Source organism: Chanodichthys erythropterus, chromosome 4 (assembly GCF_024489055.1).
Source record: "Chanodichthys erythropterus isolate Z2021 chromosome 4, ASM2448905v1, whole genome shotgun sequence".
Lineage (NCBI taxonomy): Eukaryota > Metazoa > Chordata > Actinopteri > Cypriniformes > Xenocyprididae > Chanodichthys > Chanodichthys erythropterus.
The window spans coordinates 29,901,655-29,920,123 of record NC_090224.1 but is presented as its reverse complement, the minus strand read 5'-3'; the positions used below and the strand labels follow the sequence as shown (position 1 = coordinate 29,920,123).

The 18,469-nt window shown below is 39.8% G+C and overlaps 1 protein-coding gene across 1 annotated transcript in view; it reads right to left on the bottom strand.

Annotated features, from left to right (window-relative positions):
• LOC137019339 (dynein axonemal heavy chain 9-like) overlaps nt 1-15,026 on the bottom strand; it is a 37,312-nt gene extending 22,286 nt beyond the window's left edge. Inside the window, exons 1-9 of the mRNA XM_067384700.1 lie at nt 14,842-15,026; nt 11,647-11,787; nt 10,878-11,048; nt 10,673-10,795; nt 8,471-8,664; nt 7,604-7,752; nt 7,109-7,236; nt 1,833-2,060; nt 390-581 (exon numbers count right to left, since the gene is read on the bottom strand). Of these exons, the coding sequence (XP_067240801.1) occupies nt 390-581; nt 1,833-2,060; nt 7,109-7,236; nt 7,604-7,752; nt 8,471-8,664; nt 10,673-10,795; nt 10,878-11,048; nt 11,647-11,694 (1,233 nt within the window). The 5' untranslated portion in view covers nt 11,695-11,787; nt 14,842-15,026. The remainder of the gene's footprint in view (nt 1-389; nt 582-1,832; nt 2,061-7,108; nt 7,237-7,603; nt 7,753-8,470; nt 8,665-10,672; nt 10,796-10,877; nt 11,049-11,646; nt 11,788-14,841) is intronic.
• Between the last annotated feature and the right edge of the window lie 3,443 nt (nt 15,027-18,469).

The window sequence follows — 18,469 nt, the reverse complement described above, 5'->3', positions numbered from 1 at the left end:
GTGATTGGTGTTGCCTTTTTACTGTATATGAAACCATTTATAGCTGTAGCGATTCACAGCACTCGAGTGAAACAGACTGTAACATGACACTGGCTTTATCATTTAATTCACACTGAAGCAAAGTCATCTGACTCTTTCCCACTGTCAGAAAATGCAAATCTAGTCTGAGTCCATGACACTTATGTATATTGGGTTTTTGCCATTAAAGTGAGGACTGGTGCTTAATTGCTCTGTGTAATGAAGGGCATAAATATTAAATTGGGAGGTTGATGTGTAGGTCTGTGTGAGTAATTAAACATGCTCAGACCCACAATCAGTCTTTTTAACAACGCATATGTCAGCAAGCGTTTCACTCTCTCTTAGTTCAATAGGCAAATGCATGCACTTACCTTGCTGTTGGTCTCCAGATAGTTGTACAGCACATTGACAGAGATGGTCAGGTCTCCTGTGTTGAATGGGTAGCTCCTGTTCCAGCCCTGAGGGCCGAACTTCCTCCGCTCCGCCACCACTGCATGGAAGTAGCACAGGGCGAACAGAATGCTCTTGAACTCATTCTCGCGGGCACACATCTCTAGAGTATCCTGTCAATTAGGACACATCAGTATCACGCTTCACATTCTGCCAACAAGATCTGACTTGAGAACAAAGAGAAAGCATTGAAAGTGAAAACCTTTGCCGCTGCTCTTTCATTGTTCCCAGTGGACATCAGCCATTAGGACAGACAAAAGAATGACTTCATTCCAATATATTTAGGAGCTGAGACTCCTTTTTAATTGTCACTGCTTGTCAGAGCTTTCATCGCCAGGCTCATCATTTCAAATCACTTCAATGAGTTTGAGGGATCGAGGGGGTCAGGAGCCAAATGGCACCTCCACCTCATGGGATGCATTTGTTTGTACAAGCAATCTAATAACATCATTAAACAAATATCGTCGGCTTATAGGAGCCCTTATACAGTAGGTCGATCTGGTGCTGCTGATACAGTCTGTTAACGGTCAGTGTTTCGGTAGCAGGAAACTTGGCACGCTTTTTTTGTCTCTCACATATTTAATTATTAATAATTTAGGTATCATTCAAAAGCTTAAACATTAATATGTGAAAGCATTTTGAAATTGGACATTGCTTTTACAATGGAAATGGTACTTTAAAACCTTTTAGTGGCTAAATTTTTGTGATATCAACTTCAAATTTAGAAAACAACTCAGTTAGACATATGGCTTTGATTTTCTAACCATTTTAGAGACCAATTTATTATGTAAAATATTTACGTTTAGTTCAGTACATTTGCTTTACAGTAAGGGATTGAGGTGCAATCCAAGGGATACAAGCAATCCAATAACATCATTAAACAAATATCCTCTGCTTATGAATATGTCAATGTGTTAAGCAATGGGGGCCCTTATACAGTAGTTTGTTCTGCTGGTGCAGCTTTAATAATAGAGGAGGTGTTGAAGCTCTGATCCAGATGCAAGCGACAGCATTAACATTCAGCACTCACCCCAATTGAACACACATCCTACGAGTCTCAGTTTATGATCTCCATAACGATGTTTCACTGCTCGTCACAATCAAACCAAACACCAAAAAAATCATTTGAATTTGACGACGCCGAAAGGAAGCAATTGACTCTTTGCTAAGACACCGGAAAAGGTCAATATGAAAGTAGTTGTCATTTTTTGGATAACTGCTACCTCCTAGAGTTCGAGAGCTGTTTAGGCCTTTTTCTCTACCATTGATTTGCTTTCAAAGTGCGTACATGACTAGAATGTGACTCAGTGAGAAGCATGTGGATTAGGTGTCAGAAGCATGTGATTATCTGCAGGTCACCGTACCTGATTGAAGTTATCCAGGGCTTTGTGCAGGTTAGCATGCATTCCCGTCGGTGGCTCGTTGGTGATTTTGATGGAGTTCTCCAGGATGCCCTGTGGAATGATGTGGCCATCGGGCGAGGATGATGGCTCTGCGCTGATGAAGACCCTGAAGTTCTGGTGGCTGCCCTCCGCAAGCTGCTCCAGCTTCTTCTCCAGAGTTCCCAGCCATTTAGAGACCAAATGGATATTCTAGTTTTGACAGAAGAGACAGATCTCTGATGGCAGTTTGTAGTGGGTAAAGAATAACACAATGAACAAGAAGATGCAATTTAAGGGTTGGGGTTAGGTGATGTAAAAATCCTTCTACAATTTTACACACAAGTATTGCCCTTTGTGCTGTCTAAAGCTCTAAACTGCAATGTTTTGCATTTTGTTAAAATCTAATAAATAACAAGGGAAAAAGGGGAAATTCTGGTAACAAAAATGATTTCACAGCACACACACTATAAAAATTACAGTGACTGATAATGCAAGAGCACAAACATCTCCTTAATGCTGTTATCTGCAGAATATAACATTGTGCTGAATGAACTCACATTGTTAAAATCACTATAACAGCCCTATTGATCCTGAGAAAGATTTAAATGAAAGAAAAACTAAAATTACTAAAAATTAAACTAAAAATTATGTCAATATTGCAGTTGGTTTGTAATGACTCGAAAGTACCAAGGATGAGCTAAAGCCCACCTCAGAAATTAAGCTTTTCTTTTCAAATCTTCTTTTTCTCTTTCTTTCTTTCTCTCTTTCTCTCTTTCTCGTGCACAAACAAAGTTGAGAGCTGTTAACGTTCTGCCGTTTTTATATTCCTGGATGAAATGTCGTTTGCTGTGTCTGAAACTGAAACATGCAGCTTTTGCAGGCTTACTAAGGTTCAAAACATTGCATTGTGCATTCACATCTTTAAAGAAATCTTGCACTTGCACAATCATTGGTTCAAAACACAAATTTACTGTGAAATACCATTGAAACATAACTGTAGATCACCCACACACAAGCAACCGATAGTTTCACTGTGTCATTGTTCGTACAATCATTAAATATTGTAGAACGAAATAGGTGATACAGGTTTCATTATGGTACTACATGTACAGTAAATACATCTCTGTACTGCAGTAGTAGAGAGAATACTACAGACACAGTGGAATCATTGAACAAAGTTTGTAATATATTGATGCAAAACACTACAGTACAATCACAACATAGGTTTATTTGAATCAAAGCAAAAATAATTAGCTATGAAGTAGAAAAGAATAACGACTTTTTTAGTGATGGCCGATTTCAAAACACTGCTTCATGAAGCATCGGAGCACAATGAATCAGTGTATCGAATCATGATTCAGATCACGTGTCAAAGTGCCAACGGCTGAAATCACGTGACTTTGGCGCTCTGAACAGCAGATTTGATACACTGATTAATTTGTGCTCTGATGCTTCCTGAAGCATTGTTTTGAAACGGCCATCACTAAATAAGTCATTATCTTGTTTTTTTTTGGCGCTCCAAAAATATTCTCATCGCTTTATAATATTAATATTGAACCACTGTACTCACATGAACTGATTTAAATATGTTTTTAGTACCTTCATGGATCTTGAGAGAGGAAATGTCATTGCTCCCTATGAAGTCCTCACGGAGCCATCGGATTTCAACAAAAATATCTTAATTTGTGTTCTGTGGATTAACGAAGGTCTTACGGGGTGTGGAACGGCATGAGGGTAAGTAATAAATGACAGAATTTTCATTTTTGGATGAACTAACTGTTACAACCACCGGTTCCTGCACTACACTTCCCAGCATCCCCTCTGCCCTGCACCTGCACGTCATCTCCATCACACGCACCTGCAGACGATCATCATCAGCACTCATTAGGACTTGTATATTACCACTCACCCTGCACTCTTGTCTTTGTCGGTAATTGTTGTATGCGAGTGTTTATCTCCTGTGTTCCCTGTATGCTACTTTGGATTATCTAGTAAAGTTGGACTTTGATCGTATTCTCCTAGTCGTGCGTGTTTCAACACACCAGTAACGTAACAGAATTACCGACCGCCCTAAATGGATGAATGGGCTAAATTCATCGCCTTGGCTCAGGAGAGCCCTGACTTTTTTGTTTTTTCTTCACGTTTTTTCCTTTTTGCCGTCAACAGTCAGCTGGAGGATGAGGAATTGAGGAAGTTATACCGGATCGGGGCGAGCTACAATGGACCTTGTGTGCTGCCTGATACCACCGGCTTGAACTGGAGGGAAGCCATGCTTAAATGCGTGGAGTTCAAGCGGCCCCGATCCGGAACCCCTCCGTACCCAGTTCCCAACCAGAGACCCACCGCCGATGGAAACGACGACCCCACCGTGACGTCAGAGCCCACGCCAGGAGGAGCGACCGAGCCTGACATCACTCCGGAGCCTGAGGTATTTCCAACTGAGAAGTTCGAGTCAGGGGTCCCTGTCAGCGTCGAGGGAGTAGGTGTTGAGGACGTCGAGCTGGAGAAAAGCCCCGCCCACCCGCCCGTCACTGAGAGTGAGTCCACCGACTACAATACTACTTCTCCGCTGTTTGAAAACTCTCTACTGGACTTATCGATTCCTACCAGCCTCTCTCTGCCACATCCTCTACTGGAATCTCCATCTCTGCTGCCTTCCCTGACCCCAACCAAGTCCGCTGTTCTTCCCGAACTGTCTCCCATCAGTCCCGCTACACCACCATCACCTCCTCTCAGTGACGTGGTGACACCGCGGGACCACTGTGAGCCATCTCCTCCGAGGCATGAAGTTCCCGTGGCTCCGCCTCCAACATCTGTTCCCGTCTCTCTTCCTCAACCCATCGACCTGACTCCTTCGCCTACGCTCCTCCCTCCCTCGTCGTCTGCTGGGACCTTCGAGCCATCGGCTTCGCGGAGCTGCCTCGGACCGTCAACTGCACCTGGGTCGGACGTCACACCGCCTATGCAACAGACTTACGGGCCGTCCGTTACTCTCCGGCCCTCCACCCCTACTGCTCCAGCTAGCTCCGCCCTCCCTCAGGCTCCGTCTCCGCCCTCCAGCTACACCTCAGCCCTCAGGATCCCTGCATCCTCCTCGGATGGTCGTCGCTGTGGCTCCGTCGCGGTCGCCTGGGTCGTCGTCATCGAGCCGCTCCATCTGTCGTCCATCTGCGCCGTGGGTTCCTCCTCCATCGCCACGGCTGCCTTCGTTCGTCCCCAAGGTGGTGCTGATGCCTTCACCACCATGGCTCCTCCCTTCATCAGCGCCGCCGCCGATGTACAGCATCCTGGTTGGGGACTGGGCCTCCATCAGACTCATCCTCCAGCCTCACCGTCCACCTCCTGAACCCCCTCCGGCCTGCCCCCTTGGATGTTCCTCTACGGCGCGAGGACGCGTCTTGCCGGAGGGGGGCGGTACTGTTACAACCACCGGTTCCTGCACTACACTTCCCAGCATCCCCTCTGCCCTGCACCTGCACGTCATCTCCATCACACGCACCTGAAGACGATCATCATCAGCACTCATTAGGACTTGTATATTATCACTCACCCTGCACTCTTGTCTTTGTCGGTAATTGTTGTATGCCAGTGTGCGTTTATCTCCTGTGTTCCCTGTATGCTACTTTGGATTATCTAGTAAAGTTGGACTTTGATCGTATTCTCCTAGTCGTGCGTGTTTCTACACACCAGTAACGTAACACTAACCCTTTAACTAAATGAGGACACGCCATTTTTTTGGGATCCATTTTAATTGTACTCAAATAGTAATGTTCATTACTATCATTAGTACTGAAAAGGTGTATTAAATTGCACAACTGATGCATTTGGTCCTCACTGTACAAATTGAATTCAATTATAATTTCATTATTGAAATATGTGCATTGTAACTGGGCTTCACAGGAATCCACTTTCCTGCCGAATCTGCCAGTCAAGTTTGATAATGCGGGCGGCAGTGGTTTTAAAAGGCTGAATGCAGCATATTCCTTCCAGAAAAGCCATTAAAGTTAAACACTATCCAGACACTTCAAATAATAGTCGTCTGCGAGCAAATTCACCTTGCTCTCCTCGTCTTTGCTCATTGTGTATCCAAAAGAGGGGAATCTGGTCAGCTGAAGTCTGAGGATTTTCTGCTCCAATATTAGCAATTGATTGCCTCTCTACAGTGAGTGGATTTCTGCATTTCTGCAGGACAGGACCCTGTGTGCTGCAATCGAATTAAACTTCGCTGGAGGGGAACTTTCCATTGATCCACCATCTCCCTGGCAAAGCCTGAATTCATAAGTGGGCTGAGACAGACTTGCTGAGGTAGGAGATGAAACAGCCTGATGAAGACTGTGGGAAGGCGGTATGGAGATGGGAATCTTTAGGTCCACTGATTGAGATTCTCATTCAAAGGCAAATAAACTAACACTCATCTCCATGTTTCTGACCAGCACAGCATGCAGGAGATTTCATGTAAAGATGTTCACTTTCCGCCACTTCATCCGTTCAATAAAAGTCATTGTGATTCTTTTGCAGGTGCGTCTTGAAAGAGTGAAATATATTCCTGCGTTCCATTATGCAGCATTTTCTCGTGAGATTCATCCACATCAGAACATTTGAATAGCCTCTGTGTTTTCTTGACATATTAAACATTGTTTTGCGTTTTAAGCAAACCACATCTATATGGCTAGTTTGTACATGTGGGTGTCTGCTTGAGGACGTCCAAAATAATGTGTAATAAACAGCTGTGGTCGGAAAGTGACATTCAAATGAAATGGACACGGTCTAATGGACTCATTAGTGGAGTGCAGCGGCCAGACAGGCATTCCTCTCTCCCGGCAGAACACAACAGGTCATTTAATCAGCCGTGAGAGAGAGCCGTGAGGCAGACACCACCAAATCAGTTCAAGTTTTGTTCTTATCTGATAGTGTCAGTGAATCCGGATCAATAATATTACTGCATATTTAGTATCTTATGTATTAGTGAATGCTGAAATTAACATTAATATAAATAAGTGTTTTAGAATTACTTTTAATCACAAGATCATGTTAACTAATGTAGTTAAATAAAGTTAACAAATGAACCCTTATTGTTACCAATAATGCCAATCAGTTAAAAGAGTACATGTGACCACAAAATCTGTGCACTGTGAGCATGTAAACTTTAGTGATCCAGTGTGCTTTACTGCATCAGACACCTGGACTCACGATGCTCTTTGAATGTTTAGCGATTTGACACTCAGTTTGCAGCAGCTGTGGGTGTTTAGTGTTTTAACCTGTAAAATCACCCAGTGTCCCTCTCTCGCTGCAATATCCAGAGCCTCTTCTGCCACCACTTCCTGTCCCTGGCCCAGCGAGACATTGTGGAAATTCTTGTTGTCGAACGTGTATCCCAGTGTTCTTCCTGCAGGATGTTATTAAAGGGTCAGATTACAGATCTGAAGTGTCTGAGGTGTTTCGCAAGCCCTCAGTAATCAGCTAGCGTGTGATTTGACTAGTCGCTATCACAGGCATGTTTAATCTGATCACTCACATGACTATCAGTAAACCTTCAAATCTGCCTTAGAGGAAAAGTAAGAGTCTGGATACAATAATTAGCACTGACAGACTATCCCAGACACGCCAACATTTAGTTTATACAAGCCAACTGGCTTTGCATGCAGGTATCTGCTGATCTTAAGGGGTCATTTTAAAAATACCAAAATGACACCTTAGCTTTAAATCCCTGGATTACTGCAACATTTTAGTGAAATGATGTAAATGGTTTGTACCGTGTTTCTCCACATCCTTCAGCGGGTTGACTCCAGGAGACAGGATGAAGAACATGGGTGTGGCAGCTCCCGACTCCTCATAAGACACGGCGAAGTCCACTGAGCGTCCCATCACATATTTACTGCCCAGCTTCTCCTCCACAAAATCTCTGAAGAGTGAACAAGCTCATTACTTGGCTTTTTACAAACTCTTTATAATGACACTGTAATAATGATGAGCTTATTATTTCAATATGTTCCAAGTGAACCATGTTAAAGAGCACTGAATGAACTGAACTCTACACAGAGCATTAGTGAAGACTGATTCTCATTGGTGAAGACACTGGCCTGCACTGTCTTATTATATTAACACTGCCATTGTTTTCCTGAAGTTCACGTATCATGGACTCTACTGCATAAACTTCTCAACTACTAACTCTTGACTAATGGCAGATGGCGGTCTCTATAAAGCAGGTTGATCTTTTTTAATTTGTAAATAAATAATAAATTAGCCTGTTAGCTGCTAGTCACACTTGGCACTTTTTCCCTATTACATATTTTAATAATCATCATATATTAGGTATCATTCGAAAGCTTAAACACTCAAAATCACTTTTTGAAATTAGACATTGTGTTAATATGGAGACTTTCAAACCTTTTAGCCACTCATTTTTTGTAATATCAACTTCAGTTTTGGACACAACTTGGTTTGATTTTCTAGCAGTTTTAGAAGCCAAATTATTTTTTAAAATAAAAATGTTTAGTTCAGTACATTCACTTTACAGTATATTATAATTCTGCATATATGTGGTTGGGCTGCTACCCTGCAGCAAAAACAGTCACATAAACATGGCAAAATAAGGTGGAAATGTCCAGATGTGGTCTGACCTGGCAGCGTAGGTCATTCTGTCAGGACGCAACGCTCTCATCATGCACAGCCGCTGCATTGACGTCTTATTCTTCCACTCCTGAGGGAACTTCTCTTTCTCCGGACACTCAGACTCCACAAACTTCTTCCAGCGTTTAGCCGAGCCTTCAATGTCCCGGTCAAGGCTATGAAACTCCTCCATGGCAGTGAGAGACTGAAACACATATCACCACATAATGTCACCAATCTTTCATTCATCTTTCAATAAATCATTAGCAAGATAAAATACTGATTTCACATAAAACCAGCTGAAGTATAAAAGGTTCAAAAGGAAGTTGATGCATAATAGATTTACATTTAGTCATTTATCAGAGGCTTTTCTCCAAAGCGACTTACAAATGAGAATAGTAGAAGCAATCAAGTGCCGTGCCAAGTCCCAGTTTCACCAACAAAGTGTTCATAGCAAGGACATTTTTTTTTTAAATAAATACACAAATAGAGAAAAGTAAAGATAAAAAGCGCTAATATTAGTGGGTCAAGTGTTGACGAAAAAGGTATGTCTTTAGCAGTTTAATAGGTCCACAGACTTTCATTCAGCTTACACTAGTTCGTTTGAAATGGTCCATGCGTTGTAGCAAATTCTTTTTTTAGAAGTTCTTTTTATTTTATGTTGTCTCAGATATAATATGAAGCTGCATGCAAAATAATTAGGAAAAGCTTTACTAGAGTTTAGCATGGAACACGACTTTCCAGAAGTGTTTCATGTGAGCTAAGCTTTCATCAATAATACATGTATGTTTCATTCAGTATGCATCATTTTGCAGGCATGCTGAGAGGACAATGTGCAATCTTATCAAATAGAAGAGAGGTAATGATGACAGAAGAGCTTAAATTCAATATTGTCAAAGCGCTGATAAAATCTAACTACAAAGTAAAGTGTCTTCATGCCAAAAACTGCTAAACATGAGTGTGTTTCTTCATAAACCACACTAACAGAAGTGCTTAAGCAGAGTTAGATGTTTAGTAAGTGCTTTTCAAGAATAGAATAGATAGGAACTGGTAGAAGTAGTGCACTTAATGAACTAACCAATGAGTTTGTGTAGTTACTATTCATTTGGTCATTTTGAATTCCTAATTCAGTATCTATGATGAAGTGACTGTGATATACAAAAAGTCAGCCCAAAAAAGACAACAAAAATAACAACAACCACAACAACAACAACAACAATAATAGTTATTATTATATTTTTATTTATATATTTTTCAGAAATTTGCTCATCATTTAAGGCCCGTTCACACCATAGAAGATAACTATAATGTTAAAAAATATAGTTCTAAATATAAAAGAATAGCAGAGTCCACAACACAACTTTAACGATAATGACACAGAGGAACGATATCGTTGAAATCAATCACTTTCAGAACGATTTTTTTTCCAGCTGATGAACAATAAAACACTGACAGCCAATCAGAATCCATCCTGCTTTAAAGACCTCGAGCATTTAAAACTGAGAATAAATAGAATGATATTGTGTGCTGGTGTGGATGCTAATCTTTCTTTATGCTTCTTGGTGTGAACAGGCCTTTACTCTCATGGTGTTTTAATTTTCTTTCTTACATGAAGCACAAAAGATCTTATGGCGAATATCCGAGCTTATGTTGTGAATGTAGATGGTGATTTAAACTGCAAACTCCAAAGAAGCAACATAAAAGTATAATGTTAATGGCTTAAATTTGAAATCTTACCTGACATTAAAGCTCATCTTAGTTTTGAACTGATTTGACAATTAAATATTAAGATATGACGAGCACAGAGAGTGAGTTATTTTGAGAGATTTGGAGCGAATTTTGTTCCTTTCAAAGAACTAAATAATAGAAAGAGAGATTGTAGCAAATTAAAGGTGCTCTAAGCAATCCTGGGTGGAGTAACTTCCTATTGACGTTCGAAGTGTTGTCAAACAAAACAGAGGCTAGCTAGACCCTCCCTCCTCCTCCTCCTCCCCTTCCCCTCCGTGCTTCCTGAAACAGTCATGAACTAATTTAAGGACGTGGCGCTGAATGGGAAAACGCGAACGGCGCTGGACGCAAACTAGCAAACACACTTGCGCTGCGCCTTGCGTCGCATTGCGCCGGGTGTATTATAGGGCCCAAAATGTTTTGGCTTAAAAACGTGTGACATCGCTTAGAGCAACTTTAAGGATCAACACAGACAAATGACTCACTTTAATCCCGCCCCAGGAGTGATCAGACAGGAAGTCCACCGGTGACGTCACTCCTGGCTGCACCGGGTACCGCAACAGGAAGTCCAGCTCTCTGGGGTTGATCTCTTTACTCATGAGCAAGACCTATAGGGGAGATGAACTGTGCGTTTAGGAAAAGCAAGCAGAGGTGTGGCATGTGTTGGAGTCTAATGAAATGAAGGCTCACTTGGAAGGCCAGCTGGGTGGTGTAGGTGAGTTTGTCACACTCAAAGAGCCCGCGGGTGGTGTACTGGAACACAGAGGACGTGATGCTGTCAATCAGATTTATGACCCGCTGCTTCAAGGTCTCATCCGGCTCAGCTTTCAGTACAGCCTTTTGAAACACAACGCTGAAGGCCTGAACATGAGGAGCACAAAGGCAGAACAATGAGGAGAAACAAAGAAATGTGATCAAAGTGGCCAAAGAACTGTAGCGAGTTTTACTCTTATGAGGCATTTCTGTAATTAGTTCTGAGGAAGATCAAGATTTTTCTGCATACGTTTGTACAAAAATGAAGCAACAATTATTTTTGGATAGCTGTAGATTGTTTCATTGACATGATGACTGAAAACAGTCATCATGCCAAAAAACATGAAAACGGAAAGCCAGTGAACATACACAAATTAACTATGCATCCATAATCTATTTATGTCTGCAAAGCTGTTCTTCAGAACATTAAAATAAAGTGTTTCTTAAAGAATTCTGTGCTGCAGTTAGGGAGAACAATAAAAAATAATAAAACAAATCAAAATTAAACATTAGACATCTTGCCTATTTATTATCTTTTTAACTGTAGAGCAAGCAACACATGCCTGTGTTATTAGTTAGTGTTGTAATACACTGAAGATCATTACACTAAACGCTGTAGATCATCACGACTGAACAGCCAACATGGGACAGAGCATTGGTGGAGAAGAGAAACACAAGAACTCAATCATGTGTGTGGCTGAGGTACCTTGAGAGAGAACTGGTACATGGGATGTATTTTATTGAGGTCATTCATGATGAAGTACAAGAGCGAGGCTCGGGCCGCCGCTGGACGGTAGTGTTCTCTTGCGTCATTGATCTCAGTCTCCGTCACTTTGGCCTCCTTCACCTGTAATGGTGCAAACATGCACATCACTATTAATATGCCAATACAGCATTCAGAAATGGCTGACAGATGCTAAATTTAACTACTCATGCTCATGAAACATCACAGAATAATAACAAAAGTTTGTTATATACCATACAACAAAAACTAATGAATCAAAAAGTGAACAAACGACAAACAATGACAACCAATTTCCAATTAGCACTTCAGAAATACATAAAAAAAATAGTAAAACACAAGCATAGGGATGTACAGTATGTGTTCATCTCACCACACGAGTATTTGTGCTGCTTTTATGAACTTACTGTACATTTTTACTTTTATATTCTTAATGCAGATTGCAAAAGAGACTGGATTAATTAAAACTACATTCATTGGTGGATTTTAACTTCAGGTTTTAAATTAACCATGATTGATTGAAATCCTGTTTGTAGCGCAAGCAATTATATGAATGGTTACAGAAAAAAAGTGGGACAATAAGGTCTCATTTGTTAACATTAGTTAAAGGATTAGTTCACTTTCAAATGAAAATTTCCTGATAATTTACTCACCCCCATGTCTTCCAAGATGTTCATGTGTTTCTTTCTTCAGTTGAAAAGAAATTAAGGTTTTTGATGAAAACATTCCAGGATTTTTCTCCATATAGTGGACTTCAATGGAGCCCAAACGGTTGAAGGTCAAAATTACTCAATTAGAATTCCAGCATTGTAGACACTGCTAAGTGTATTACTGTCCTCCACAGGTCAAAGTTTGAACTAATTGTTATATACAATATACTAGTGCAAGTATATAACAATTAATGACAATTTAGTTTGACCTGAGAAGGGCAGTAATACACTTAGCAGCATCTACACTGCTGGAATTCAAATAGAGAAGAAGAGAGCTAGTTCAAGATGAGCATTAAAACGTATACAATTTAAAAAAAAAATTTTTTTTTGAAGATTTGCGATGGTTTCTCTAGATAAGAACATTATTTCTCATCTGGGATTGCTGTAAACTGTAATTTTGACCTTCAACCATTTGGGCTCCATTGAAGTCCACTATATGGAGAAATCCTAGAACTATATGATCATCTTAGATGACAGGAACTTTGTAACACCTTTGTTAATGTTAGTAAAAACAAATGTTTACTTATGTTAACAGATACAACTTTTGATCTTAATAATGTATTAGCAAACGTTGAGATTAACATAAATGCTGTAGAATTATAATTAATTATTAATTATTAACAGTCCCCCTGTAGTCAATAATTTTATCCTTTAAACTCATCTTTGATTACCAACCAAAAGGACATATTTAAACATTTTTCCTGTGAAAAAAAAACTTCATGCCTTAAAACAGCTTCAATGTAACTTTGCCTCATTTAGTCAAAGACTATAGAATAACACAAGATGTGTCACTCATATTGTCTTGAATGGGAGAAAGTGCAAAGCGCAATATGGCAGAATAAGTCCCGCCTCCTAAATAAGAGCCAATCGCCGATTGGTAAAGTCATCGAGTCACTGCAGCGGCCGTTAGAAGCTCCGGTTCCAATAGAAACAGTCAGACACGTGCCTCCCAAATGAGACACAAGAGGCACAAGAGGCACAAGACTGCGCATTAGCTTGAAAAATCCGTTTTTTTGTAATGATTCGAGCGTTTAGAAACAAAATTTATGAGACAGTTGTTGTCAGATTTCATTGGTGATTTCAAATATGAAATTTAATCAAAAGCTTGGCAAACAGCTTTGGAGAATTTGATGTTTCCCCATTCAAAGAGATAGCTGCACTTGCATGTCCGAGAGGCATTTCAGAAATGGCCGCTTAGTGAAATGACTTGTCTTAAAGGTACTTTGACTTAGTATACGTTTAGCATTTTACGCGGATCAAAGAATATGCAAATTAGCCCTGCCTGCACTCGCTCAGTAAGCTCAGAGATGAACTCGCTCAACTTACTGAGGTAAACGCAGCACAATGATTTTGCTCTTTACAACACCAGACACATAAAGCCAATTTATATGATTAGCCTTTTGCTTGACTATGTTCTCAAACAGCTAATAATGTGTTGCTAATGTTACACAATGTTCCCGTAATGTTCCCGTTCACAATATCAGAGTCAGACAGCTGCCTTCTAACAATTAGTATTATTACAAACGCTTTGAACAACGAACAACGTCAGTGGAGGAAGTCATATAGTTCATCATAACATCGTAATACATTATACATCATACACCAGCCATTTTACTAAATCTATATGATTTTTCATATCAGCACAAAAACATACCAGGATAACCTGGCTTCTATCGAGACTCCCCTGCTAGTTCGCTGTTAATGATATGCTAAAGCCCGCTGGCACGTTGACGGGATTGGTTACAAGGTTGTGACATCACAGACACCAGCAATGTTTTTTTTTCTTCTTTTTTTCACTGCAGTTTTAAGGAGAAAATACTTAGCAATTCACCACAAGGGGTCTTTAATGTTAACTAATTTTAACAAATGAAACCTTATTGTAACAGAACACGAGGGCTCAGTGGTAAGCACTGTTGCCTCACATCAAGAAGGTCTCTGGTTCGAGTCCCGTGTCAGTGTGGGTTTTCTCTGGGTACTCCGGTTTCCCCCACAGTCCAAAGACATGCAGGTTAGGTGAATTGGACAGTCAAAAAGTGGACAGCCAGAGTGTTTGTGTGTGTGAGAGCCCTGTGATGGACTGGCCATCTGGCCAGGGTGTGTTCCCCTGCCTCTGGCCTAAGAAACTGGGATAGGCTCCAGCCCTATGACTTAGAAAGTTGTATAAGAAATAAAGATATATATATATATATATATATATATATATATATATATATATATATATATATATATATATCTTTATTTCTATATATATATTTAATATATATAGAAATATATATATATTTAATATATATTTAATATCTATCTATATATATATATATATATATATATATATATATTAAAAAACTGTTGTGCTTCTATTAAACTGTGGCACTTTCTATTGCAAACATTATTTTCTAGTTAGTGTTTTTGTCAGTCATGAAACTCAGGCACGGCTAAAACAATTACAAACCTTGTCTTCAATCTCTGCCGCTGTTCGTTTGGTAATCTCCAAGTTCTCCACCAGTTCAATGTCTCCGAGGAAGTTTCCGGATGCTGAGGAGAGGCGGGAGAGCAGGTTGTCCTCCAGAGTTTTCAAAGTGATTTTGAAGCCGTTCTGTTGCTTTGTAAGGTTTGACTATAAAGTAAAAACATGGAAAGACATGTGATTAAAAACAAGAGCCATGGGCAAAGTCAAGCACATTAGTGGCCATATGAGAGGCTAACACCGTGTCTACACCGGACATGAGCGTCATGATGCGACACGACAAAAGACAATAGAACCTATTATAATCAGTGACGCTGTCTACACTGGATGTGGCACGATGTGAGCGACAAATCTCAGACAGTAAACAGATGCCTTGTTCTATTTATGACGTACTGACACGAAGGACAAATGCTTTGCAACGGGCGCTTGTTGGATCCAGTGTAGACAGCTTTTAGCTGTTGCGACACAAGCGACAACGGTTGCGTTCGGTGTAGACACAGTGTAAGAGATCAATATATGCAGTAGACTTTGCATGCATTAACAGACTTCCTCTTGCCAAAGACATCACCAGATATCTACACTGTCAATGCTGATGGATCCAATCCCTACGTTTAAACTAATGCACACAAGTGACAAAAAAAGCTGTGAAATCACACAGACACACTTAAGAGAGCAGTCATCTCAGAAAATCTTATATTGGACTGAAAAGACACAATACATCCCTGAAGAGGTCAATCTGCACAAAAACTAATTAACATTTTGTGAGTAAAGGTGAGAACACACAGTCGCTCTCTGGGAAACAGCAAGTGGATCTTCCTCAATCATCAAATATTCTGATACGCACACTGAACTGGAACGATTGACTGCATGATGACTAATTATCCTTGAGTTCAGCCAGTCTAGACCTCAGAAACTAATTAATCCAATTAAGCTCACAAATGCATGTCAAATAGCATCTTCTTAAGAGTCCTGCAAATAAGTGTGGAGAGAAGGATCTGATACGAAGGCCTTTAAATGGTAAGCTCACCCAAAAATTAAAATTATGTCTTTAATTACTCACCCGCATGTCATTTCACACCTGCAAGACCTTCGTTCATCTTCGGAACACAAATTAAGATATTTTTGATAAAATCCGATGGATAAGTGAGGCCTGCATCGTCAGTAATAACACCCCCTTTTTTAATGCCCAGAAAGCTACTAAAAACATATTTAAAACAGTTCATGTGACTACAGTGGTTCAACCTTAATATTATAAAGCGACAAGAATACTTTTTGTCTGCCAAAATGAACAAAATAGCGACTTTATTCAATAATATCTAGTGAAAGGTGATTTCAAAACACTGCTTCATAAATGTTCAAAGCTTTATGAATCTTTTGTTTCGATTCTGTAGTTTGAAGCAGGGTCGTAGCACCGATTCTTGGGCCCTATGCAAAGACATTGTATGGGGGTCCCTTTGCCAGCATCCCAATTATGCATGCTATTTATTTTATAATATGATATATTTTATTTTATTTCACACTTTTTAAAATAAGTGTACAACTATACACATAGCACTCACCGACAGAAAAACAGTTGTACAATATAACACTCATTTATTTGAATTGTGCTATATTTAAATAGATAGATAATAATATTTAATTAATTATTATTAACAGACTTTGTGCCTTGTATACCAAAACATTACAATCTTTCTAAAGTATTTAACAGTTTAGGTACCTCTACAAGCATGATGAACACAGGATTGAAATTACCCTGAGCCATATATTAGCTACATGTCTGATATTTATACTATCATAACATGTGTATAGTTTAAGAGAAGTTGCTGAATAGTACAGATAGAACAGGTAGTACAGGTAGAAATAATGGCACGTGTGATATTACTTTAATCTTTCATGACTGTTACTGAGATGGCCAATTTTACATTATATATATATATACAGCTATGGAAAAAATTAAGAGACCACTCCAAGTTCAGAAATCAATGTTAAGTGGTCTCTTAATTTTTTCCATAGCTATATAGCTCTATATATATATATATATATATATATATATATATATATATATATATATATATATATATTTTAAATAACGTTTGTCATTACTGTAAAATGTTAAAAGTGCGTTGAATTTGTAAACAATAGATGCCTGGTTCTTGTGATGAATTTTGGGAATGTTTAATGTTTTTCTCATTATGCTATCTTACAATTATATGATTAAGTTTGCTCATATTAATATTTTTATTCAAGATCCACACAAACATCGTTTACATATTGTTTTCCATATTTTCTATTTATCTCTAAAGATTTGTCACACACTTTTCGTGTTACGTTGGTGTTTAGAGTACGATAAGAGCATTTATTACAGGCTTAGAAACAAGTTGTTTCTCATTGTAGGAAAATGCAGACTCCCATTCAGCAAGCATCTATTTACACAATGTTAACAGTGGCATATAGGTCACCGTCGCCTCACTTGAACATTATAGGTTCTCACTTGGTCTCTTTGGAAAGAAATATATGAGGAACTATTTTCCCTTACTGTTTACTTGTTGCCTGATCTTAGTTTGAATGGCGGTTGCGCCAATCGAAGTTTACCACACTCAGGAGTCCGGCGCGTCCGCTCTCCCTCACAGCCATTTAGGGCTTTGCAACATTCTTAGACAACCAATAAAATCATGCGAATTGCGTGCATGCTGTGCTCGTGGGAGGCGCCAACACAGACGTGTGCCAACGCTTGTCAAACAAGCAAACAGAGAAATAGCGCAGACACAGTGTATGCGCACAATTGTAAAATAATAATAATAATAATAATTTCAAGATCGTCGAGGGCCCCTCACACGCCAGGGCCCTATGCTTTCTGTCATACTTTTCCCCCCACTTACAATGCCCCTGGTTCGAAGCCAAAGTCACGTGAACTATTGAAGTTTCAAAACACTTAAGACGTAACGAAGCCTCATTTACTAAAATCATGTGATTTTGACGCTCTGAACCACTGATTCGAAACAAATGATTCGTAAAGCTTTGAAGCTTCATGAAGCATCGTTTTGAAATTGCCATCACTAGATATTGTGGAATAAAGTCGCTATTTTGTTATTTGTGGCGCACAAAAAGTATTCTCATCGCTTTATAATATTATTATAATATATAATTATAATAGTCACATGAACTTGTTTTTAGTAGCTTAAGCTTTCTATGCATTGAAAAAGGGAGTGTTATTGCTGGTGATGCAGGCCTCACTGAGCCATCAGATTTTATCAAAAATATCTTATTTGTGTCCCGAAGATGAACGAAGGTTATACGGGTGTGGAATGACATGAGGGTGAGTAATTAATGACATAATTTAAATTTTTGGGTGAACTAACCCTTTAATGAAGCCCAACAGCACATTTAAAGCACCTTGAGTTCCTCCAGGTCAGGTCTCTCCATGCTGACCACAGAAGCCAGCAGCTGGTCCTCCAGGCCATCCCGCGTCACGGTGAAGTTGACCAGCGTGCACTGAGCCTGAAGCTCGGGCTGGTAGTGAGGGTTTGCCAGCTTGGTGTGAAGGATCAGACGGAAACTGGGGTTGTACTCGCACTCCTTGTCACCAATCTTTATGTAGCTGTTGTGGATTAAA